Below are 26,956 nucleotides of genomic sequence, written 5' to 3'. Positions count from 1 at the left end.
GGAAACGGTTTTGAGGAATGCGAGGAGGTGTTCTGTTTGATTGGAAGATTCGTCTTCTAGGTACAGGTTAAGATCACCCAAGATTATGTTGTATGTTGATGTGAGGGAGTTTCTGAGAATAAATTCTTCAAATTCTGATTTTGCTATGTTCAATTTTCCTGGTGCTATGTAGCAAAGTAGGCTTGCTAAACAATTAACATAGAAACATAGAAAATGACGGCAGAAAAGGGCCACAGCCCATCAAGTCTGCTCACCCTAATGACCCACCCTCATAACTTCACCCAGCTAGAGATCCCACATGCGTATCCCATTTTTTCTTAAAGTCTGGCACGCTGCTGGCCTTAATTACCTGCAGTGGGAGTTCATTCCAATGATTGACCACCCTTTCGGTGAAGAAATACTTCCTGGTGACACCATGAAATTGCCCGCCCCTGATTTTCAGCGGATGCCCTCTTGTGGTCGAGAGTCTTTTAAGAAAGAAGATATCGTCTTCACGCACAATGTAAGGCACCATATACAGAATTTGGGGGTATTCTATAATGGAATCTGAGCACCCGGATGCCATTATACCGTAGAACAGGCTTTCACTGCATGGCACTGAGGCACCTATAAGAGGATCCACTTATAGAATTGCCAACATGAAGGTGTTACACCCAGAAATTCAATACCAGGCCACAACCAGGCACTGGCATTAAATTTCCAGGTTTGCAGAGTGGGTTAATATATAGCCAGTTATCCAGGTCTCGCCGTGTCTGGGTTGATGCGGTGAGACCCAGACAACTGCAATAATCATGATGCCAGCCACGGAAGTTTAAGAGAACAATGCATAGCCAGTTAAGCAAATTAGTGTACCAGGGGTGAGGATACTGGAGTGGTTGCGGGTCTGCAGTTGCCAGCCCCCATCTCCTCTGACATCAGCTTCCTAGCAGAGCTGACGGCTGCAACCTCATGACCAATCCAAGCACCTTCCCACTGCCTGGAGGAGGGGGGTGATCCAGCCAGAGGAAGGAGGTATTCTACCCTTGGTTCCTGCCCCGCCAGGTATGCCACTGGTTAAGTGTGATATTCAGCATTTAGGCCCCCTTTTAAGAAGCCGCGTTAGGCTTTTTTATATCGCCAGCTGCAGCAGAATTAGCTTTGATGCTCATAGGAATTCTATGAGCGTTGGAGCTTTTACCACCGTGGCTAGCGATAAAAAAGCCTAATTCGGTATCATAAAGGGGGTGGGGGGTGTTAACTAACTGTGGGGCACCACATAAAAGGGAAAAGGATGGGACTTGTATATCACCTTTTGGTGGTTACATGTTCATAGCAGTTTACATATCTACAGGTACTTATTTTGTACCCAGTGCAATGGAGGATTAAGTGACTTGCCCAGGGTCACAGGGCGCGGTGCTGGGAATAGATCCCACAACCTCAGGGTGCTGAGGCAGCAGCTCTACCACTAGGCCACTCCTCAGATAGGACTAACTTTTAAGCCATCCCAATTATGCAGTTATCGCTTAAAATACTGATAAGCGTTCAATCAAATTTTAATACATTTTTAAAAATAATAACAAACTTGATTGTGATCAATTAAGTGCTGAATATCGGTAATTAACTGGTCAAGTGCTGACTCTGCCCCCCAAATAGTTGGTTTGCAGTTCAGTGCTAAGTGGCTATTTTTAGCAGCAGTAACCGGTTAAGTAACATAGAAACATAGAAACAGACGGCAGATAAGGGCCACGGCCCATCTAGTCTGCCCACCCCAATGACCCTCCCCTACCTTTCTCTGTGAATAGATCCCACGTGTCTATCCCATTTGGCCTTAAAATCAGGCACGCTGCTGGCCTCAATAACCTGAAGTGGAAGACTATTCCAGCGATCAACCACCCTTTCAGTGAAAAAGAACTTCCTGGTGTCCCCGTGCAGTTTCCCGCCCCTGATTTTCCATGGATGCCCCCTTGTTGCCACGGGACCCTTGAAAAAGAAGATATCTTCTTCCACCTCGATGCGGCCCGTGAGATACTTGAATGTCTCGATCATGTCACCCCTCTCTCTGCGTTCCTCGAGTGAGTACAGCTGCAACTTATCCAGCCGTTCCTCGTACAGGAGATCCTTGAGTTCCGAGACCATCCGGGTGGCCATTCTTTGGACCAACTCCAGTCTCAGCACATCCTTACGGTAATGCGGCCTCCAGAATTGCACACAGTATTCCAGGTGGGGCCTCACCATGGATCTATACAACGGCATAATGACTTCAGGCTTAGTGGTTAGTCTCCAATAGGTGATTTCACCAGCCAGGAGCTGCTTCTGACTAATTAAATCACTTGGAATATTGACCCCAAGATATTTATTAGTGAAAAGAACTATGGTGGTAACATCTTTCATATCATCACTTTTTTTTTTTTTTATAAATCTTTATTCATTTTAAAACATACACAAAGTGCATACAAAAAATACAACAATTGGCACCAAATAATAGCACTTTTACTAACAATTAATAATATAGACATCTTCCCCCCCCCCACTCAATAAAATGGAAGGCTCGGACTATTAATTGGTGGATCCAAAATTTGCTAATGGGCCCTAAATCTCGTTGAAGTTTTTACCATAACCCTTTATTTCCGAATTCATACGTTCATATTGATAACATAAGCACAGGGATTCCCACCAAAAGGTGTGATTCAGTCTATCACAATTCTTCCAGTATTTTGTGATCGTTTGTATAGCAATCCCAGTCATTACAAGAAGGAATCTATTCTCAGCTGTAGAAATTAGAGACTTGGGTTGTAACATAGTTCCAAATAGAACCATATCGTAAGACATAGGAATGTCTTATTAATTGTAACTTAGATCAACCTCCAGAAGCCTAATATTAAGGGGCAAAAGTACAACATGTGATCCAGCGTCCCTATATCAAGATGACAATGCCAGTTATCACTTTAACTTGGAAATGATTAATATTCCCTCTTTTTCTCTGCAATTAAATACTAATGGCATCATTCTGAAAGGAAGGGCACTGAAAAGCGACATCAGGAAATACTTTTTGAAAGGGAGGGTGGAAGATGCCTAGGGTACTTTTCCATGGGAAGTGGTGGGGTCAAAAACTGTACCGGAATTCAAAAGAGTGTGAGATAAACACAGAGGATGGAAGATATCAAGTATTTCAACTCATATGACCATTACACACACAAAAATCCCCCCAAAACAAAGGGAGGGGAGTTACCTCCATAGAGCAGTAGGTACAATCCCAGGAACTTCTCTAGACCACACTGGTCTTTATCTGCCATCATCTACCACGTTATTGTCCACCAGGGTAATAACAATACTCAACTTGCTCCCCAGTCCCTGGATTACAACAACATTATCCCTAATCTAACGCAATTATATTGCTTCTTGTTCCATGTAACGGGTAATAATGCTTCTCCTCTGCTCTACTTTCCATCATAATTAGGTAATAATATTACTACGTCCCTTTAGAAATTGAGTAATAACAACATTATTCATTCTTATGAATAATAATATTTCTGTTCCTGCATAATTGGGTAGCTAATATTTTCTTCCCTGATCTAATTTGACAGTGATAACAGAACTGGTACTTTGACGGGTATCGATAAAAAGAATGTTACTTATGACGGGCATCGCTAATATTCTACGTCCTCTGTTACTGAGCAGTGATATCACTCATATAGTCTTGCTTGCTTTTGCCCTTGTAACGGAGGAGTTACAGTAATATTTATCTTTCCGTCCCCAATTCATTTCAGAGCCTGAAACTCAGAACTCTGGCCACTATGCGTATCAGGCGAGGCTGTAAAGCACTTTCCTGTGAGGATGTCAAGCAATATATAAAGTCAAAATGTTATTACTATTATTCCTGGCAGCGTGGCTGGTATGAGATTTGTTTTATCTCAGGCTCTGATTTCTTTTTACAACCTAAATAAATTCTATCTTGGTCCAAACAGGCTTCTTTTTTTTATGAGTTGTTCTTTTTGCAAGATCAGATAAATGCCACCCCTCACGGGCAGGGTTTTGTTTGGGCTCTTTAAGGCCCTCTTTTACTAAGACGCAGTAGAGGTCGTGGTCTGGAGTGTTAAGTGCTCCGATGCTCATAGCAATTCTATGAGTGTTGCAACAGCGACTTAGTAAAAAGGAGGGTGGGATACTTCAGCTCCATTTTTTCTTTAAAAAATTATTATTATTAGCAAAATAGATGCTTCAATATTTAAGCAAATTAAAAACAAAAGGGTTCAGGGCTTTGGTCACTTGAGGCATTCAAGCTGACAACAGGCTTTACTTTTTTTTCGCGGTCCCTTACTGACAGCCATTAAAGATATGCCTGAAATGAAATAGGAGGAAATAAGATGATGACATGCGAGTCTAACACAAAAAAGACATCCAAAGAAAACCTAGCAAGTGCAATGAGTCTGATATTCAAAAGGCAGTTGTAAGTTCAACGTTGTGTAAAATGTGTAATTGCTTTTCCTTTTAAAATCTGGCCCCATTATACACAAAGGATGGTGTGAATAACATGAAGATCTGAAATTTGGCAGCTAAAATTTAATGCTAAGAAATGCAATGCCGTACATTTGGGCTGCAAAAACCCTGTTGCCGCGTGGCTTTGTAAGACAGGCCCTCAGTGTGTTAACCATGTATCACTGAAAAATACTGTACACTTTTTCATAAGAGTGAGCCTGATCTGGCAGCAAATGTAACCTAAGAAAGGAATAACCTTGCAAATTTATGAGCACTATAAATTAACCTAACTGCTGTGTTTTGCAGTATTTGTAATCTTCTCATTGAAACATCTAACAGCTGAGATAAAGTAGATTACAATCATCTATGACAATATTGTGGGTTGAATAATGATTTGGAAACAATCTAAGCAGAAATATTGCTTTATATGCTGGCGTTGTCATACCTTTACAAAGAATTTCTATATTGAAGTTTAGTCTGTGGATCCATTAATAAGCCCTGGGTCCCTCAGCAAAGATTCTAAGACCGGTTCTCCCCTACTCTGGATCAAGTTTATTGCAGGAAGCAATAATCCCTCTAAGGATTGGCTGGGTGCATCCACATTTTTTTATCATGTTAGCAACTAGTTCTAAAAACCAGATTTGCAAGTATTTTTGTGAGCCACACTCCTAAAATGTATCAGCAACTGTTCATATGCTCCGCTTAGGGGGAACATAGGCAGGGAGGATCCATCGATGGAGATATAGGCCATAATATTTTGGCGGGGTTTTCCGTATTTAAATCCAGATTAAATTAATTTGCCTGACATGTTTGCATTTTGCGTCAGAGGGAAGGCTTCTGGGTCAGCCACCGGCAGTGTGTAAAATCTACTGCCGGCAATCTCAAGAGAAACAGCAATGCTGCACGGGCTAGGGAGGGAGGGGGGGGGGCGGAGGGAAGGGAGGAAAAGAGAGAGGCTGCTCAGGCTGGGGGGTGGCAAAGGAGGGAAAGAGTTTCAAGTTTATTAGATTTTGATAGACCGCCTATCTAAAAAAAAATCTAGGTGTTCAGAAAAATGTTTAAAAATAATTTAACAGTACGCATGGACATATTATATACATAGAAAGGCATTTGACAGAAAGAAACAAAAGGGGAAGAGAGGAAGAAATACAATCCATGGAAAGAAACACTGGGGAGGGAAGAGAACAAGAGAAGGGATTAACCCCCCCCCCAAAAAAAAAAATACTGCAAATCCAAGTCCTGCTAAGTCCTAACAACTATGGTATCTTTAAATAGAAAAGTTTTTAAATCCAATCTGAATTTTGAAAAATAATCTTGCTGTCTGAGGTGAATAGACAGAGCATGTCATAGAGTGGGAGCAACAACAGAGAAAATTGATCTACACGCAGTGAGGGAACAGTAAGGAGGCACTGATGAGTGGAACGTAGTGATCTAGAAGTAGAATATGGCATGATCAGTTTATCAATGAAGGTGGGAGAATGAGATTTTGTTTTAATTGTAAGAACTAGAATTTTAAATGCAATACGGTGGGAAATTTTTAGCCAGTGGGCTTTTTGCATCAAAGGAGTTACATGACTGAATTTTTTTGAATTGTAGATGAGTTTTATTGCTGCTGCACAGGATGGGGGTGGGAAGGGAGGGAAAGAGAGAGGCTGTTGTACAGGCTGGAGGAGTAGAAAGGGAAGGAAAGAGAGATGCTGCACAGGCTAGAAGGGGGTGGGAAGGGAGGGAGAAAGGCTTCACAGGCTGGGGGTGGGAAGGGAGGGAAAGAGATGATGCATGGGTTGGGAGTGAGAAAGAGGCTGCATGGGCTGGGGGTTGAGAAGGGAGGGAAAGAGATGATGTATGGGCTAGGGGAGGGAAAGAGAAATGCTGCACAGGCTGGAGGGTGGGAAGGGAGGGAATGAGAGAGACTCGCCCACTTTGGGCTCAGGTCCACCCAAAATTGGCTGTCTGGCTACACCACTGCCGGTTAGCCTTAGAGAAGTGATTTAAATCATACTGAATATCAATCCCCTTAGGTTTTAAATTGTATTAATGCACTCAGTACCCATGAGAAAGGGCATGAGTTGGATATTTTGGCTTTTTTGCCAGAATTTTCTCAGAATCTCTATCCCACTGATGCCCATTGGTAATCTATTATATGGTCTCACCAATTTTTATTAGAATTTAGGCTAAACTAGAGAGTCTTAACATCTACATATAAGGAGACTTAAAGAAAAGATTTTACTTAGGGAAAGATTAATATTGATCAATTTGGGCATTATTATCACTGTATTTGGAAATATCTTCACCTAATCTGATTAGTTTTAAGAATCGGAACAACATTGTTTTAGATATCTGAGAACCTTTCAAGGGCAATCTCAGGGCACTGAGAAAAGTGTGGTTGTCTGTTAACGTGTGAGGCAGGGCGCTGAACTGATACATGAGAAACCTTTTCAACTCCAGACCATTAATAGATTTCCCACTCAAGAAACAGCAAAATGCAATGTTAGAACTTGCAACCTTTAAAAGAAACAATGTCCATGACTTCAGGCCACATGTAGCCCTGATTTTCCTCTCTGTACTTATAAAGGTATTGAACGGAGATCAGAAAGTCTCTGAAAGGGGCCAGACGTGCTGTGCTTTTATTCCTCAAAAATGAGAAAAAAAAATTTCTCAACGCCTGTGGTTCAAGTCTATGAGCACAAGTTTCCTTACAGAGGGGCTGCTATTCCAGGACACAATTAAGAAAGACCAGGAGAATTTTTGGAAGCCTGGCCCAGTATTTACAAGGATTGTCAATATTAGGACAGGGCTTCCAAAACCTGCCCTGGGGATTCAATAGCCAATCAGTTTTTCAGGATCTCTACATGGAATACACATGATAATATTTAGCAATATCCACTGTAGACATCCTGAAATCCTGAGTGTAAAGTACTCAGAAAAGATCTAGGAAACACTGAATTTGGGTTCCAGTTTGGTCCTCAGCATTTACACTAATTAGAAATCAGCAGGGCTAAAGCTAGCTATGTGCAGCCAGTGCAACCCCAGAGGGTGCAGGGGAAGCTGGGACACCGCAATTACACCTCCCCCCCCATCCATTGGCATCACTTGTCTGCATCATTTAAGTGGGCGAGGCAGGAACATGCCGGGAACATTTGGAGGCATGTCACCTAGGACTCATTCCTACTTGCAATGCACCTGGAATCAGATCAACATTAGAACCTTGTGTATAGGAGTCCACGAGCCCCATTTTACATAGTACACAGTGACCAGAACCAAGAGGTCCAGAATGTCGATGAGGGAGATTTTACTAAGATACTTTTAGGTGTGCATAAGTATGTGCAGCAGAATCAGCCATTTTCCAAATACAGTGGTACTTTGGATTGCAAGTGGTTTGCAAGACAAGCAAAACATTTTATTAAATTTTAACTTGATATACAAGCAATGTCTTGCAATAAAAGTACATACAGTATACACACATCACACCTGAGTCGATGGTTCTTCTCTCTCTGACGCTGCGGGAGTGTAGTGACTGTTCTAAACGAGCAATGTCTTGCAATATGAGTACATACAGTATATACGCGTCACATCGTCACAACTGAGCCGGTGGTTCTTCTCTCTCTGACGCTGTGGGAGTGTAGTGACTGTTCTAAACGAGCGAGGTCTTGCAATACGAGTACATACAGTATACACGCGTCACATCATCACAATTGAGCCGATGGTTCTTCTCTCTCTGACGCTGCGGGAGTGTAGTGACTGTTCTAAACGAGCGAGGTCTTGCAATACGAGTACATACAGTATACACGCGTCACATCGTCACAACTGAGCCGGTGGTTCTTCTCTCTCTGACGCTGTGGGAGTGTAGTGACTGTTCTAAACGAGCGAGGTCTTGCAATACGAGTACATACAGTATACACGCGTCACATCATCACAATTGAGCCGATGGTTCTTCTCTCTCTGACGCTGCGGGAGTGTAGTGACTGTTCTAAACGAGCGAGGTCTTGCAATACGAGTACATACAGTATACACGCGTCACATCGTCACAACTGAGCCAATGGTTCTTCTCTCTCTGACGCTTCGGGAGTGTAGTGACTGCTCTAAATGAGCGAGGTCTTGCAATACGAGTACATACAGTATACACGCGTCACATCGTCACAACTGAGCCAATGGTTCTTCTCTCTCTGACGCTGCGGGAGTGTAGTAATTATTCTAAACGAGCGAGGTCTTGCGATACGAGTACATACAGTATACACGCATCACATCGTCACAACTGAGCCAATGGTTCTTCTCTCTCTGACGCTGCGGGAGTGTAGTAATTGTTCTAAACGAGCGAGGTCTTGCAATACGAAATAAGAGACAAATTACAGGAGTCAACTAACCCAGAAGAGGAGGTTAGAAAGATTGTAGCAAAAGAGAAGACACCAAAGACCGAAGCACAGGGAAAAGAAATGAAGACAACAAAATGCCAGGATCTAAACTGCATATATACTAATGCAAGAAGTTTAAGAAACAAAATGGGGGAGCTAGAAGCCATGGCCAATATAGAGGACATAGACATCATTGGAATCTCTGAAACGTGGTGGAATGAGGAAAACAAATGGGATACAGCACTGCCGGGGTACAAGCTCTATCGCCGGGATAGGTCAGGTCAGAAAGGAGGAGGAATAGCCCTATACGTAAAAGAAAACATACAATCGACAAGAATGGACACAGCGGAGATGATCAACAAACTGGAATTGCTATGGGTTAAAATACCGGGTAGGAAAGGGCATGAAATAAAGATGGGCCTATACTATCGTCCACCCGGGCAAACCGGAGTAGCGATAAAGAAATGGATGCCGAGATGAAGCGAGAATGCAAAAGCGGTTACACAGTTGTTATGGGAGACTTCAACTATCCTGGGATAGACTGGAGTCTTGGAAGCTCAAGATGCGCTAGGGAGACAGAATTCCTGGAGGCTATACAAGATTGCTTCATGGAGCAGCTTGTTAGAGAACCGACGAGAGGAAATGCCACTCTGGATTTAATCCTAAATGGACTAAGGGGACCTGCAAAGGAAGTGGAAGTAGTGGGACCGTTGGGAAACAGCGATCATAATATGATCAAGTTCAAGGTTGAAGTAGGCATACCGAACGGAAAGAGAACCATAGCGACATCTTTCAACTTCAGGAAAGGAAACTATGAAGCAATGAGGGAAATGGTAAGGAAGAAACTTAGGAACACTTCCAAAAAATGGCAAACAGTAGAACATGCCTGGTCTTTTTTCAAAGACACAGTGAGCGAGGCACAAAATCTGCACATCCCCAGATTCAGAAAGGGGTGCAAAAAGGGTCGAACAAAAGACCCAGTATGGATGACTAAAATAGTGAAGGAAGCGATAGGCAATAAGAAAAATTCATTCAGGAAATGGAAAAAGGACAAAACTGAAGGGAACCAGAAGGAGCACAGGAAGTATCAAAAAGAATGTCACCGTGTGGTTCGAAAAGCCAAAAGAGAATATGAAGAGAGGCTAGCCAGGGAGGCACGAAATTTCAAACCGTTCTTCAGATATGTTAAAGGGAAACAGCCAGCCAGGGAGGAGGTGGGACCGCTAGACGAAGGAGACAGGAAGGGAGCGGTGAAGGAGGAGAAAGAAGTCGCAGAAAGACTCAACATGTTCTTCTTGTCTGTATTTACAAACGAAGACACAACCAACATAACGGAACCTGAACAAATCTTCAATGGAAATCAAGCAGAAAAATTAACATCCATGGAAGTTAGCCTTGATGATGTACACAGGCAGATAGAAACACTTAAAACTGACAAATCCCCGGGTCCGGACGGAATCCATCCCAGGGTTCTGAAGGAATTAAAGGAGGAGATAGCGGAACTACTGCAGCAAATTTGCAACCTATCCTTGAAAACAGGCATGATCCCGGAGGATTGGAAGATAGCCAATGTCACGCCCATCTTTAAAAAGGGATCAAGAGGTGACCCGGGAAACTACAGACCAGTGAGTTTGACCTCGGTTCCGGGGAAACTGGCGGAAGCACTGATTAAAGAACACATCGATGAACATCTGGAAAGAAACGAACTTTTGAAAACAACCCAACATGGTTTCTGCAGGGGGAGATCGTGCCTAACGAACTTATTGCACTTCTTCGAAGGAATTAACAAATGGATGGACAGAGGAGACCCCATAGACATCATATACCTTGATTTCCAAAAAGCCTTTGACAAGGTGCCTCACGAACGTCTACTCCGGAAACTGAAGAACCATGGAGTGGACGGAGACGTACATAGATGGATCAGAAACTGGTTGGCGGGTAGGAAACAGAGGGTAGGGGTGAAGGGCCACTACTCGGACTGGATGGGGGTCACGAGTGGTGTTCCGCAGGGCTCAGTGCTCGGGCCGCTGCTATTTAATTTATTCATAAATGATCTAGAAACAGGCACGAAGTGTGAGATAATAAAATTTGCAGACGATACAAAACTATTTAGTGGAGCTGGGACTAAAGAGGAATGCGAAGAATTGCAAAGGGACTTGAACAAATTGGGGGAATGGGCGGCGAGATGGCAGATGAAGTTCAACGTTGAGAAATGTAAAGTATTGCATGTTGGAAACAGAAACCCGAGGTACAACTATACGATGGGAGGGATATTATTGAATGAGAGCAATCAAGAAAGGGACTTGGGGGTAATGGTGGACATGACAATGAAGCCGACGGCACAGTGCGCAACAGCCGCTAAGAAAGCAAATAGAATGCTAGGCATAATCAAGAAGGGTATTAGAACAAGGACAAAAGAAGTTATCCTGCCATTGTATCGGGCGATGGTGCGCCCACATCTGGAATACTGCGTCCAATATTGATCTCCGTACCTTAGGAAGGATATGGCGTTACTCGAGAGGGTTCAGAGGAGAGCGACACGCTTGATAAAAGGGATGGAAAACCTCTCATACGCTGAGAGATTGGAGAAACTGGGTCTCTTTTCCCTGGAGAAGAGGAGACTTAGAGGGGATATGATAGAGACTTATAAGATCATGAAGGGCATAGAGAGAGTAGAGAAGGACAGATTCTTCAAACTTTCGAAAAATAAAAGAACAAGAGGACACTTGGAAAAGTTGAAAGGGGACAGATTTAAAACGAATGTTAGGAAGTTCTTCTTTACCCAACGAGTGGTGGACACCTGGAATGCGCTTCCAGAGGGCGTAATAGGGCAGAGTACAGTACAGGGGTTTAAGAAAGGAATGGACAATTTCCTGCTGGAAAAGGGGATAGAGGGGTATAAATAGAGGATTACTGGACCTGTTGGGCTGCCGCGTGAGCGGATTGCTGGGCATGATGGACCTCAGGTCTGACCCAGCAGAGGCATTGCTTATGTTCTTATGTACAGTATACACGCGTCACATCGTCACAACTGAGCCAATGGTTCTTCTCTCTCTGACGCTGCGGGAGTGTAGTAATTATTGTAAACGAGCGAGATCTTGCGATACGAGTACATACAGTATACACGCGTCACATCGTCACAACTGAGCCAATGGTTCCTCTCTCTCTGATGCTGCAGGAGTGTAGTGACTGTTCTAAACGAGCGAGGTCTTGCAATACGAGTACATACAGTATACACGCGTCACATCGTCACAACTGAGCCGATGGTTCCTCTCTCTCTGATGCTGCAGGAGTGTAGTGACTGTTCTAAACGAGCGAGGTCTTGCAATACGAGTACATACAGTATACACGCGTCACATCGTCACAACTGAGCCGATGGTTCTTCGCTCTCTGATGCTGCGGGAGTGTAGTGACTGTTCTAAACGAGCGAGGTCTTGCAATACGAGTACGTTCAATATTTTGTATTAAAGTTTTTGGGTTGTGGAACGAATCGTCTAAGTTTCCATTATTTGCTATGGGGAAATTCGCTTTGATGTACAAGTGATTTGGATTACAAGCATGCTTCTGGAACAAATTATGCTCGCAAACCAAGGTTTTACTGTACATGGTTTTTATTTTACGTTTTATTAGGTATTTATATACCGCCTATCAAGGTTATCTAAGCAGTTTACAATCAAATAGTCAAACATTTTCCCTAACTGTCCCAGTGGACTCACAATCTCTCTAATGTACCCGGAACAATGGAGGACTGAGCAACTTGCCCAGGGTCACAAGGAGCAGCGCGGGGTTTGAACCCACCACCTCAGGGTGCTGAGGTTGTAGCTCTCGCCACTAGGCACAAACTCTTGACTTTCTACTTGGAGGTGTTGGCACTCACACATGGAAGAAGTGATTTTGCAACTTCCAGATGTCCAGATTTCCACGGATGTCCTCTTTTTAGAGGACTGTCCAGGTGCCCGGACGGGTTTTGAAAACCATTGAGCTCGGGGCCGCGTTTGAGAGGCATTCGCACATGCACAGGGCCTCAAAATAGTACCTGGCGGGCCGCATGTGGCCCCCAGGCCGCGTGTTTGAGACCACTGCCCTAACATGTGATAACTAAGTCATTACTGTTACTAGGGATAATTACTAATGAAATAGGGTTAACAAGGAACCTTGTGACTTGAAACTAATCAACAGAACATTGCTGGAGTATACAATTTATCACTGGACCCTAATGAAGTAATTGTAATTCAATTGGAAGATGTACCAACTTGCAATTCGGGAGATTCTTGGCTAATAGTCTACTATTTAGTAGAAGGTCAAGAACTCCCAAAGCCTTGAAGTTTAAATTACACTTTTGTGTCTGGTAATTATTTCCTTGGCCTCCTCCAGAGATGGGCTGAGGGGGCATGAAGCCTGTTCATATAGTTATTCAGAGCAAACACTGGTACTTAACAATATCCAATCCACTATCCAGTTAAGTAAGTGTGTAAAGTTAGGACAGTTAAAGACAGTCTTAACTATCTGCTAACTAACTGGGTACTGGTATGAATATTGACTGGTACCTGGTTAACTTCTGGGTGTCTCTCTGTACATACCGAACATTCAGGGCCAAAGTCTTGGACTCAGCCCTGACTTGGGTCAACTAAATACCTACCCCATATGCCTATGGAGTCTTACTATCCATTATATTGCAACATCAAAATGAAATTAATTCATTCAAACCAACACATAACATAGATACAGGTCCCTGTAGTTTACGGAGAAAAGATTTCAGTTTCTTCCAAGGATAATAGACCCCTGGAGGAACTCTATGGTAGCATCTAAGCCCTCATAGGAAAAAAACATCCTTGGTCTGAAAAAACTCCGTTTCTACTATTTCAAATCGGTTCATCATTGGCACATCAGCGTATTTAAAGCATAGGGAACCAGCACTTATCTTATAAAGCTTTTCTTGCCACTAGTGTCGGTAAAAAATCACAGCGGTTGTAGAGTCCCAATCTCCCGAAGTTGTTATATCTGAAGCATTCGGGGAACATTTCCTTAAGCTTGAACAATGTAATGACAAAAATATATAAATACAAGCTGAATATCTAATTAATTTTCCGAATGCTTCAGATATAACAACTTCGGGAGATTGGGACTCTACAACCGCTGTGATTTTTTACCGACACTAGTGGCAAGAAAAGCTTTATAAGATAAGTGCTGGTTCCCTATGCTTTAAATACGCTGATGTGCCAATGATGAACCGATTTGAAATAGTAGAAACGGAGTTTTTTCAGACCAAGGATGTTTTTTCCTATGAGGGCTTAGATGCTACCATAGAGTTCCTCCAAGGGTCTATTATCCTTGGAAGAAACTGAGGTCTTTTCTCCGTAAACTACAGGGACCTGTATCTATGTTAGCTAGGAGTAACTTTGGATACTGCACTTTTTCAAAGAATATTTTTTAAATGGAAAATTTTAAGAAATTTGCATGACTTTTTGAGTGCTAGCATTTTTCGGATTGCAGTTCAATTCCATTATTTGACTACTGTAGTTCTCTGCAGTTAGGCCTAACAAAGTGGTCTCTTCATGCCCTTCAAGTCGCTCAGAATGCCATAGCTCTTTCTGCTGCCTTCAAGATCTACATTCCTAAATATCCTTTGCGATCTCAGCATCAAAGTCTTCTTGAAGTTCCCTCATTCAAGCATGTTAGCCTACAGGAGTATAGAGAGTCAGTATTCATGGTTGCAGCTCTGAAATGATAGAATTCCTCATCTCAGTATCTGTGGCAAGCTCAGTCCTTCCTCTCCTTCAGAAAGCAATTAAAAGCCCTATTTTATGGTATAAAGGAATTTATTACTAATTGGTTTTTATATTATGTTATATGTATATTATGTGTTGTCAATTTTCACTGTTTTTATGTAAGCCAACTAGATTCATAGGTAGTACATTGGATTATTGCAACTCAATGTACCTGGGTCTCTCCAAGGTCAGTCTGCAGAGACTTCAATTGATACAGAGCACCGCTGCCAAGCTCATTTTTGATAAGAGTAAATTCGATCACGTAACCCCATTGCTAAAGGAATTACATTGGCTTCCAGTGTATCTTAGAGTTCAATTTAAGTGCGTTTGTATTGCATGTAAAATTCTCTTTGGTATCTTTATTACTTTGGTTCCTTTAGATTGGAATGTACACAGATCTCATTTTGCTAGGAGTTCAAATAAATTAAAACTTACATTTCCTTCCCTTAGGGGTAAAAACAGAACTTTCAAGAGATTCAGCCACTCTTTCACTTTCAAACTACCTGAGCTCTGGAATGAGTTACCGCTTTCACTTAGAAGTCTAGGCCCCTTCGTTTTATTTCGGAAAGCTCCGAAAACTTTCTTGTTTACTAAATACTTTAGAAACTAAGCCATTCTAGATTACATTCTTCTTCTATATTTATGTATACAGTCTATATATAGTCAAACCTTGATTTGCGAGTAATGCGGTTTGCGAGTGTTTTGCAAGACAAGCAAAACACTCTTGCAAATCTTGCTTTGCAAACCAAGCGTTGACTCGATATGCGAGCCCCCACCCCTGAGAACCGTCATTGGCCCCCTGCCCACCAAAACCCTTACTGCGATCGGGCACCATCATGCAGCACCAACCCACAGGATGTGCCGGTGCCGAAAGAGGCTGCCGCTGATCTCTTCTGGGCCTTGAGCATCTGTGCATGCTCAAGGCCTTCTGGCTCCTGCTCTCTCCAAGATTCTTTTTTTTTTTAAATTCTTTATTGATTTTCAAACTTTAACAGTGCAATATAATTAATTTAAACATAAACACAACACAGAACGCACTTTAAATACACCATTAATACATAAAACAATCATTTTCTCCCCCCTCCTTTCCATAACTAATACAAGAAAACGTACTAATGTAATTTCAATATTTATATAAGTAAATTTAGGAAACCAGAATATATATCCCTCCCTCCCTGCCCCCCCCTGGATGTGTAAGGAAAACCAATAAAAGGCTTTCTGGCTCCTGCTCTCTCTGAGATTCTGGGAGAAACCGAGAATCTCATTAGAATCTCAGTGAGAGAGAGGAGCCAGAAGGCCTTGAACATGCACAGATGCTCAAGGCCCAGCAGAGATCAGTGGCAGGCTCTTTTGGCACCGGCATGTCCTGTGGGTTGGTACTGTGTGCCAGTGCCCGATCACGGTAAGGGTTTGGGTGGGGGGCAATGCCAGTTCTTGGGGGTGGGGTGGGTGAAGCCAGTTCCTGGGGGTGGAAGCACGCCAGTGGCCTCAGGGGTGGGGGTGAGTCTTTTTGGGATGGGGTGGGGTGGAAGTGCGCCAGTGACCTGGGGGGGGGTCTCTTTGGGATATGGAACGAATCGCCCGCGTTTCCATTATTTCTTATGGGGAAAGTTGCTTTGATATACGAGCACTTTGGTTTACGAGCATGCTTCTGAACCGAATTATGCTCGCAAATCAAGGTTCCACTGTACTTACATTATTGTAAACTGAGTTGAGCACCTTTTTGGTTGAAGACCTAATCTATAAAATTAAGTTTTAGTTTAGTTTACAGGATATAATTTTTTTAAAAATCTGCTATAATAAAACTCTTAGTGCATATGCACACTTCAAACTCCGGGCATCCGTGATCCATGCCGCGCATGTGCAGTGCCTACCTCAGCTGATTTCCTGCCTCAATCTCCGACGCTGGCTGACTTTCTGCCTTCTGATTACGCTGCCGGGACGCCTCTTCTTCTCACCCCCGGACCAGCAGCGGCAGCAGTCGCGGTTTCATCAAGCAGTTGCAGGGTATTTGTTAGACAGTCCCATTTCGATAATGTAAGGCGGGCTGGCCTAGCAAAAGCCCCAAGGCTGCCCGGCCTAACGGATGCTGGACAGGGAGCAGGAAAGGGAGAAGGGGTACTACTGGACAGGGGGGAGGTAAAAGTAAGGGAGAAAGGCTATTGCTGAACAGGGGGAGCAGGGAAGGGGTGCTGCTGGATAGACAGAAAGAAAGAACGACAGACAGACAGCGGGCAGGGAGAGAGACAGACAGACATAAAGAAAGAAAGACAGACAGGCAGGGGGCAGGGAGAGAGAAAGAAAGACAAACAGGGGGAGAGAGACAGAAAGAAAGAAAGACAGACAGACAGGGGGCAGGGAGAGAGACAGAAAGAAAGACAAGACAGAAAGAAAGGGGGCAAGGAGAGAGAAAGAAAGACAGACAGAAAGAAAGAAAGAAAGAAATGCCTAAGTCTACACATCTATTCTAGCACCCGTTAATGTAACGGGCTAAAAAACTAGTAAATAAATATACTCCATTTGATCACACAGAGTTGGATATGCTGGTCCACTCTAGAGAAAGCCCAACAATCCCTTTTGTAATCCAAACTGTTCAGGGTTTGTCTACCTCTACCAAAATGTAACTGTAGAAAAATACATGGAGGATGATTGACTACTTAATGGTGAACCATGGGAATAATAAAGCTTATATACTGCCCTTTGTATAACCATCAGGGTAGTAAGGAAAGGCATTACAAATTCAAAAAGTTAAAGTTAGTATGAAAGTAGGAGACAAACATGAGAGAATAAGAAAGAGCTGGACACCCTCTCCTGTGTTTCATGCTGATATCGTGTCTTCACCATGGTTTAGATTGAGAAGGGAGAGAGAGAAGGATGGATTAGTCTGGGAACTGCCCAGGGAAATTTGCAATATATATTAGACATATGTTATAAATCACAGCTTGCCAATTTTTCTACCCAGTCTGAATTTGTTCCGTCTGTCCATCTTACTCCGATGCCAGCTAAGGAAATCATTTCACGCATTATTACACTATTGCAACACAAGTCTGTACTCTGGTTCTTATTCCATTCTCCACGTGAGCTTACATTAGGAATCAATGACATGGCTATTACCTAGGCACTCTTTTAAGACTCACAGATGAAACATTTAAATGGCGCACTTGGTCATTATTAGCCTGAGAGTCAAGAGCAACAGACACTATGAGGTAGTACTTTCTCTGATAGAGCCATTGAATACCACAGATCAACTTAGCACTATCCAGACATCTCTGGGGTGGAGCAAAGATGCAGCATGGATATTTTGTCTTACTCTATGCAACCTCTATAATATCGAAGACCACCAAACTACAAAGAAGAGCTAGAGACATGTTTCCTCTGGGATCTTTATTCAAAATTCTGAGACGATACTGACTCAACACTGCCAGTGTTTCGAAAATCCACTTTTGCCCCAGCTGAATACTTTTCAGAAGAGAAAATAGAACAGTATCATTCCAAGCAGGCAAATGGACTAAATGCTTAACCAACTTTATTTCAAATGCACTTTCTTATCAAACTTTTAGGAAGTCAGTCAAAACCTCTCTCTTTGACAGATTTCTCTGACCCCACTTCAGCCTTGATGTAGTCCTAAAACCCTTGATGTATTTCTAAAACACTTCCAGATAAATTTGACCTACCTCAACATGCTAATGTAATTTCGAAAGTCTTCTGTAATATCGCTGTCTATATACAGTCTCTTCCTCTGTAAACCGATTAGAACTATTTGTGGTATTGCGGTATATAAAAATAAAGTTATTATTATTAGGTATATGGGCTAATAGCCAACATCGAAGGTCATTAATTTTCAGTGGCACTATCCGATTAAGTGCTGCTGAAAATGCCCTGGTAGCCCCGGAAAGGTGATTTAAATGGCCAGGAGTCTCTCCTGGCTATTTAAATGGTTTTCTGTAAGTAATTGAACTAGTTTCTTATCATATTCTTTGCTTGTATCAGATAACAGTTAATTGTTTAACCTGTAGATCAAATCTGACTAGATCTTAACCTTCTGAACTGTGTAAACCAGGGATCTCAAAGTCCCTCCTTGAGGGCCGCAATCCAGTCGGGTTTTCAGGATTTCCCCAATGAATATGCATTGAAAGCAGTGCATGCACATAGATCTCATGCATATTCATTGGGGAAATCCTGAAAACCCGACTGGAAATGCGGCCCTCGAGGAGGGACTTTGAGACCCCTCGTGTAAACCATTCTGAGCCTCTGGCTTTAACAGTATATAAAACAGTTGACATTGGTGGAATACACGAGGGATTGTTTCATCACCCCTGCTTACCTCTATCAGCCCACGCAGCAGGTCCGCATGCTCAGCCCCCACTTCCAGGGCCACGTCTACAGAAGCAAAAGGTCGGCTGGCCATCTGCTGTCTCTCCCGCATAAGTTGCTGATGAAGGGAAAAAAAAATTTCCTTTGAAAAATTTAAATAGGACAAATGACTTTTTCTTCTGCCTAAGATAAAATTCATCTAGCAGGCCCAATTCATTAAGGGTAGAGGGGAAAGCAACTCCTCGTTAATCAGGCCCTCTACTGCACTAAATGAATCGCTTTACGACAAACCCAGGGTTTTCACTTCACTTTAAGTTGGCCATTTCTTTACATATATTAACAAGGTTACTGTTTTGAACAAATGGGCCAAAAGCCAAGGAGATTCTTTAAAAGAGGGTTTAAGGCCGGCCTGCACAACTTCGGCCCTCGCCAGGCCAGGTTTTCAGGATTTCCCAAATGAATATGCATGAAATCAATATGCATACGATGGAAACAGTGCAGGCAAAGAGATCTCATGCAAATTTACTGGAGAAATCCCGAAAACCCGACTGGATTTGGCCCTCGAGGACTGGAGTTGTGCATGCCTGGCTTAAGGCATAGTCTGTTAAACATGATGCCAGGTTGCAATCGACTTTTGTCTCCAAAGTATTTTATTGTGCAGAGTGAGATGGAATAGCTGGCGAGCGGAGGTCAGGCTTTCTAGTGAATTCTATAAATGGCGCCCAAATCGGTTGACGTCTAGAAAAATGTCAGTCACACTTAGGCGCCGTTTACAGAACTACGGCTAATGGCACCTATGCAAAAAACTCAGGCACCTGAAAAGCAGGCCAGGGATTTAAAGGCCTACATTCCAGGCGCCGGCGTTTTTGGAGAATCATACTTAAGTCCTGCTCCGCCCACAGAAATGCCATGCAATTAATTCTTTTCTTTTACCAATTATTGAGGCTATTAAGGGTATTTTGCCAATTGAGTTAGGCATCTAAAAGGCCCCTAAATTTCAGCACCCTTTAGAGAATCAGCCCCTAAGAGAATAGGGAGGATAAAAACCTTATATCGACGATGGACTATATTAGAAGAGTTTGCATCAGACGATCTGTTAAACTGGCTTGTTTTGATTATTCCTTTCACTCCTCATAGAAACATAGAAAATGACGGCAGAAAAGGGCCATAGCCCATCAAGTCTTCCCACTCTAATGACCCACCCCCCTGGCTTTATACCCTTAGAGATCCCACGTGAATATCCCATTTTCTTTTAAAATCTGACACGCTGTTGGCCTCGATCACCTGCAGAGGGAGTTTGTTCCAGTGATCGACCACTCTTTCGGTGAAGAAATACTTTCAGGAATCCCCGTGAAATTTACCTCCCCTGATTTTCAGCGGATGCCCTCTGGTGGACGAGGGGCCTATAAGACGGAAAATGTCATCTTCCACCTCGATACGACCCGTGATATATTTCAACGTCTCAATCATGTCACCTCTCTCTCTTCGTTCCTCAAGTGAGTACAGCTGCAATTTATTTAGCCTTTCTTCATATGGGAGATCCTTGAGACCCGAGACCATCCCTACTTTATCAATTAGTGTTTAAGAAATTGTTTATCTGTAGAGAGATTATTAATGTGTCTCTATGGAACTTGACATAATAAAACTCAAGCCTGCAGTTTTCTTGCAATTATACCTTTATGTTGAAGACAATAACTGACTCTGGAATATACGCATGACAAGCAGATTGCGCCTACATATAATCAGCTGTTTCTAGGCATCTGCATTTAGGACAACCATTAACTTTTCAAGTTTCATTAGGTTTTTATATACCGCCTATCAAGGTTTTCTAAGCGGTTTTTACAATCAGGTACTCAAGCATTTTCCCTATCTGTCCCGGTGGGCTCACAATCTATCTAACGTACCTGGGGCTATGGAGGACTGAGCGACTTGCCCAGGGTCACAAGGAGCAGAACGGGGTTTGAACCCACAACCCCAGGGTGCTGACGTTTCATGTTAGGTATTCAGTGCTGGAGTTCAGCACTGAACATTTAACTGCTTTCCTCACAGGACCATGCATACTTCCTAGAAATGTATATTTGGGTGCTTTATGAATACAGTACAGGCATATAAACTCAGAAGGGAACAGTGAGGTGCCCTTTTACCAAACTATAATAAAAAGAGGCCTTGGTGCAGGCTTGTCCAACCTAAGGCCTTCGGGCCAGAACCTGGCCCATCAAGTGCTTTTTCCTGGCCATCAGAAGCTTGGCGATTCCTGCTTCCCTATCGGAACTTGGCGCTCTGTAAACGTGAACTACGCAGTGCTGGAAGTTCAGGTTGATCTTACGGTTTCAATTCTCATGAGACTTTGAAACCGTGAGACCAACCCAAACGTCTGGCAGCTGGTGGCTCGAGCTCACAGACAGCCAAGTCACGATGGGGAAGCAGGAGTCACACGGTTTCTTTTGTAGCTGAAGCCAGGTGAAGAAGAAGAAATGGGTTGGAGGCTAGTGGTCATGGAAGGGTTACATGAGTGAAAGAGAGAGGCTGAAGGCTGGTGGTGGTGGAGGGGGGTTTGGATATTTGAGCAAGAGAGGCTGGGAGAAAGCTGGGGAGGGGACGACGCAGCATCATATTTTGCCACTATTTGACGAAATGTGGCCACATACGACATGCATGATTTGGCCCTCTTTGTTAAAAAATATAAAATGTGGCCCCTGATAGAAAAAGGTGAAACAAGCCTGCCTCAGTAGGTGCTCCTGTGGCTAGTTCCTGCGCGCTAAGACCATTGTTTTCCACAGGGGTAAAATGGACATGTTTCCTATTTTTTTGAATTAATGGCCATGCACTAATTTTCCCATTAGTATGTGATCACTTACCACCACCTATTTTGTAGGCAATAAAGGCTCATATGCTAATTGGTTATCACACGAGAACCTTAACAAAATAGTGCAGAACATATGCCTTCTCTACCCCAACCAACCCCCCAGTGCTAAAAAAGAAAATGTATTAAGGAGTGCGTGGAAAGCACAGTTACTTACCGTAACAGGTGTTATCCAGGGACAGCAGGCAGATATTCTTAACGCATGGGTGACGTCACCGACGGAGCCCTGGTATGGACACTTTTAACTAGAAAGTTCTAGTTGGCCGCACCGCGCATGCGCGAGTGCCTTCCCGCCCGACGGAGGAGAGCGTGGTCCCCAGTTAAGATAAGCCAGCTAAGAAGCCAACCCGGGGAGGTGGGTGGGTCGTAAGAATATCTGCCTGCTGTCCCTGGATAACACCTGTTACGGTAAGTAACTGTGCTTTATCCCAGGACAAGCAGGCAGCATATTCTTAACGCATGGGTGACCTCCAAGCTAACAGAGAGGGAGGAGGGATGGTTGGCCATTAGGAAAATAAATTTGGTAACACAGATTGGCCGAAGTGTCCATCCCGTCTGGAGAAGGCATCCAGACAATAGTGAGTAGTGAACATGTGAACTGAGGACCAAGTGGCAGCCTTGCAGATTTCCTCGATGGGCGTGGAACGGAGGAAAGCCACAGAAGCAGCCATAGCTCTGACCCTGTGGGCCGTGACAGCACCTTCCAGTGAGAGACCGGCCCGAGCATAACAGAAAGCAATGCAGGCAGCAAGCCAGTTAGAAAGCGTCCGTTTAGAGACAGGGCGCCCCAGACGGTTAGGGTCAAAGGACAAAAAGAGCTGAGGTGAAGAGCGGTGAGCCCTGGTACGGTCAAGGTAGTATGCAAGGGCCCGCTTACAGTCTAGCGTGTGTAACGCCTGTTCCCCAGGATGAGCATGGGGTTTGGGGAAAAAGACAGGCAATACAATGGACTGGTTCAGGTGGAAGTCCGAGACCACTTGGGAAGGAATTTAGGGTGGGTACGCAGAACCACCTTGTCATGGTGAAAAACCGTAAAGGGTGGGTCGGCAACCAGTGCGAGTAGTTCACTAACCCTCCTGGCAGAGGTGATGGCTATGAGGAAAAGCACCTTCCACATCAGAAATTTGAGTGAAGTAGTGGCAAGAGGCTCAAAAGGAGGTTTCATGAGGGCGGATAAAACCACATTCAGGTCCCAGACGACTGGAGGAGGCTTCAGAGGTGGTTTGACATTGAAGAGGCCTCTCATGAACCGGGAAACCAGTGGATGAGCCGTGAGAGGTTTTCCGAGGATAGGCTCATGAAACGCAGTGATGGCACTGAGGTGGACTCTGATTGAGGTAGACTTGAGGCCAGCGTCGGAAAGAGAGAGCAAATAGTCCAGTACAGTTTCCACCGCCAACGAGGTGGGATCGTGGTGATGCAGGAGACACAAAGAGGAGAACCTGGTCCACTTCTGATGGTAACATTGGAGGGTGGCCGGTTTCCTGGAGGCATCCAAAATGCGACGGACAGGCTGAGACAGATTCTCTGGAGAGGTCAGCCCGAGAGAAACCAAGCTGTCAGGTGGAGCGAGGACAGATTGGGATGTAGTAGAGACTGATGCTGCTGCGTAAATAGAGTAGGAAACACAGGAAGAGGAATGGGCTCCCTGGAGCTGAGCTGGAGCAGGAGGGAGAACCAGTGTTGGCGAGGCCACCGAGGAGCGATGAGAATCATGGTGGCTCGGTCCCTGCGGAGTTTGAATAGCGTCCACAACATCAGAGGCAGTGGAGGAAAGGCATAGAGGAACCGATCCGACCAGTCGAGCAGGAATGCATCCGGGGTCAGATGATGAGGAGAGGAGAGTCTGGAGCAGAACTGGGGCAGCTGATGGTTGTGAGGAGCTGCAAAGAGGTCCACCTGAGGAGTGCCCCAGAGAGTAAAGATGGAGTGGAGTGTGGGAGGATCCAAGGTCCACTTGTGAGGTTGAAGGATGCGGCTGAGATTGTCGGCCAGGGAGTTCTGTTCGATCTGGATATAGACAGCCTTGAGGAAGAGACTGCGGGCCGTGGTCCAGGTCCAGATGCGGATGGCCTCCTGACAGAGGAGGGGAGATCCGGTGCCGCCTTGTTTGTTTATGTAGAACATGGCGACTTGGTTGTCTGTGCACAGGAGAAGAACCTGAGGGTAGAGAAGGTGCTGGAAGGCCTTGAGAGCATAGAACATGGCTCTGAGTTCCGGGAAATTGATGTGATGTAGACGCTCCTGAGGGGTCCAGAGACCCTGGGTGCAAAGATCTCTCAGGTGAGCTCCCCACGCATAGGGGGAGGCATCCATGGTGATGATCATGGAGTGAGGGGGCAGATGAAAGAGTAGACCCCTGGAAAGATTTGAGGAGTTCAACCACCATTGAAGAGATTGCTGAAGAGACGATGTCACAGAGATGGGATGAGAAAGAGGATCCGTGGTCTGTGACCATTGGTTGGCCAGAGTCCATTGAGGTGTCCTGAGGTGGAGTCGTGCCAGAGGAAGCACATGGACCGTCGAGGCCATGTGGCCCAGGAGAACCATCATTTGCCGAACAGGAATAGAGCGACAAAGGAGCACTTGACGGCAGAGATGGAGTAGGGTCCGTTGGCAGTCGGAGGGGAGAAACGCCCTCATCAGAGTGGTGTCGAGGACGGCGCCAATGAACTGAAGTCGCTGTGTGGGAAGCAGATGCGACTTGGGGTAGTTGATCTCGAACCCCAGGAGATGGAGGAAAGAGATGGTGTGTTGAGTGGCTTGTAGCACAAGCGGAGACATAGGAGCTTTCACCAACCAATCGTCCAAGTAAGGGAACACCTGGAGGTTGTGAGACCTGAGGAAGGCCGCCACCACAATAAGGCACTTGGTGAACACCCTGGGCGATGATGCGAGGCCAAAGGGTAGCACTTTGTACTGATAATGGCGGTGCTGTACCTGAAATCGGAGGTAGCGACGTGAAGTCAGATGGATTGGAATGTGAGTGTAGGCCTCTTTGAGGTCTAGGGAACATAGCCAGTCGTGATGAGAGAGAAGAGGGTAAAGCGTGGCAAGGGAGAGCATCCTGAACTTTTCCTTGACCAGATACTTGTTGAGGTTCCGGAGATCGAGGATGGGACGGAGGTCTCCTGTCTTCTTGGGAACCAGGAAGTAGCGGGAGTAGAATCCCTGACCCCTTTGGTCTGGGGGTACCTCTTCGATGGCATTGAGAAGAAGGAGGGAGTGGACCTCCCTCAGGAGGAGGGGGGATTGAGAGGAGTGAGAAACAGACTCTATGGGAGGATTGTCTGGTGGAAGAGTCTGGAAGTTGAGAGAGTAGCAGTGGCGAATGATGTTAAGGACCCACAGGTCTGATGTGATGACCTCCCAACGGTTGAGGAAGAGTTGAAGACGTCCTCCTATCGGCTGAGGAAGAGGCAAGGATGGTGGGAGACTGGCTATGCCCTGGAGACAAGAGTCAAAAGGGCTGAGATGGTTTTGACTGTGGGAGAGGCTTGGCAGGTTGGTGAGACTGTGAACGAGCCTGAGTTTGGTGTTGCTGACGAGGCCGGCGAGACTGTTGTTGTTGAGGCGGGTTGAGAGGTCTGGCCGAGAACCTGCGTTGGTAGGAAGACTGCTGTTTGTAGGGGCGAGCAGGTGGAGTCTTCTTTTTAGGTTTGATCAGGGTATCCCACCTGGTCTCGTGTGCCGAGAGTTTCTGGGTAGTTGAGTCCAGGGACTCCCCAAAGAGTTCATCACCAAGACAAGGTGCGTTAGCCAGGCGGTCTTGGTGATTAATATCGAGGTCAGAAACTCTCAGCCAGGCCAAGCGCCTCATGGCAACAGCCATGGCAGATGCACGAGAGGTCAGCTCAAAAGAGTCATAAATGGATTGCACCATAAATTTCCGGAGTTGGAGCAAACTGGAAATTTGTTGTTGAAAAACCGGGACCTTACGCTCAGGGATATACTTTTGTAAGGAGGAGAGTTGTTGCACCAAATGCTTCATATAGAAGGAGAAGTGGAAGGTGTAATTATTAGCCCTGTTGGCAAGCATGGAATTCTGATAAAGTCGCTTGCCAAATTTATCCTCCCTCTCTGCCAGGAGGGGTGGAGGCATAAACACTGGAGCCCTGGGTTTTCTTTAAGGTGGACTCCACTAGAAGAGATTCATGGGGCAGTTGAGGTTTGTCGAACCCCGGGATAGGAATGACCCTGTATAAACTATCCAGTTTCCGAGGGGCACCCGGTACCGTGAGAGGGTTTTCCCAATTTTTGTAAAAAGTTTCCTGTAAGATGTCGTGGACGGGTAACTTTAAAAATTCTTTGGGGGGTTGTTCGAAGTCCAGGGCGTCAAGGAAAGCCTGGGACTTCTTAGAGTCGGACTCCAAAGGGATAGACAGAGCCGCCGACATTTCCCTCAGAAATTTTGTGAATGAGGACTGTTCAGGTTTGGAACTGGTATCGACCATCGAGGGTTCCTCGTCCGTTGATGAAGCCTCATCATCGGTACCGGGTGGGGATTCTTCCCATAAGTCCGGGTCCCTGACGTCGGTGTGCGCAGGACGGGATGGTGGTGCGGACGGCTCAGTGTGGCGAGTCTTAGAGAGAGATTTGCCAGAGCGCATCGAGACGGTACCGGGGGAGGAAGACCGGTGCCGGTCCTGGTCTCGGGGGGACTGGTCTCGGTCTCGATGTCGGGGAGGGTCGGCATCAGAGCGTGGTTGCACTGGAGGATGAAGTGGTTCAGCCGCGAGTACCGGCATGGAGGTGTTCAACGGTACCGATGGTGTCGACACCAGTGGTATGGTGCGAGGCTCGGGCCGGTCCGGTACCGGAAGGAGTGGGGCCAAGATTGCTGGCAACAAGTGCTGGAGTTGTTGTTGTAGTTGATTCTGCAATTGGCTTTGGAGTATGGCCGAAATGCGGTCATCCAGAGGAGGCACCGGTACCGCTTTTTTCTTTTTCGGTACCATAGGTGCCGCTCCATGCCCCGGCGATGAGGAGGCCGATGACGAGGCACTCACCGAAATCGGGGCGGAGCGTTTGCGGGGTCGGCGTGATGCCGGGAGGACCGGTGTCGCCGGTGTGGCAGGAGGGCGCTTAAGGGAAGTGGAAGGCTTCTTAGCCGGCTTACCTGGTGCCAGCGACCCCGAGGAAGGATCAGGCGTCATCGAAGTAGTCGGTGCCGACTTTTGCGGTGCCGTTGACGGCGCGGCCAA

At 45.1% G+C, this 26,956-nt stretch overlaps 1 protein-coding gene across 1 annotated transcript in view; it reads right to left on the bottom strand.

The window, feature by feature from the left end:
• ATRNL1 (attractin like 1) overlaps positions 1 to 26,956 on the bottom strand; it is a 1,517,170-nt gene that overhangs the window by 270,480 nt on the left and 1,219,734 nt on the right. Inside the window, exon 27 of the mRNA XM_033941321.1 lies at positions 18,900 to 19,007. Coding sequence (XP_033797212.1) covers positions 18,900 to 19,007 — 108 coding nt within the window. The remainder of the gene's footprint in view (positions 1 to 18,899; positions 19,008 to 26,956) is intronic.

This window comes from Geotrypetes seraphini, chromosome 4, assembly GCF_902459505.1.
Source record: "Geotrypetes seraphini chromosome 4, aGeoSer1.1, whole genome shotgun sequence".
NCBI lineage: Eukaryota > Metazoa > Chordata > Amphibia > Gymnophiona > Dermophiidae > Geotrypetes > Geotrypetes seraphini.
The sequence above is the reverse complement of the archived record's forward strand: the minus strand, read 5'-3'. Positions and strand labels throughout refer to the sequence as shown.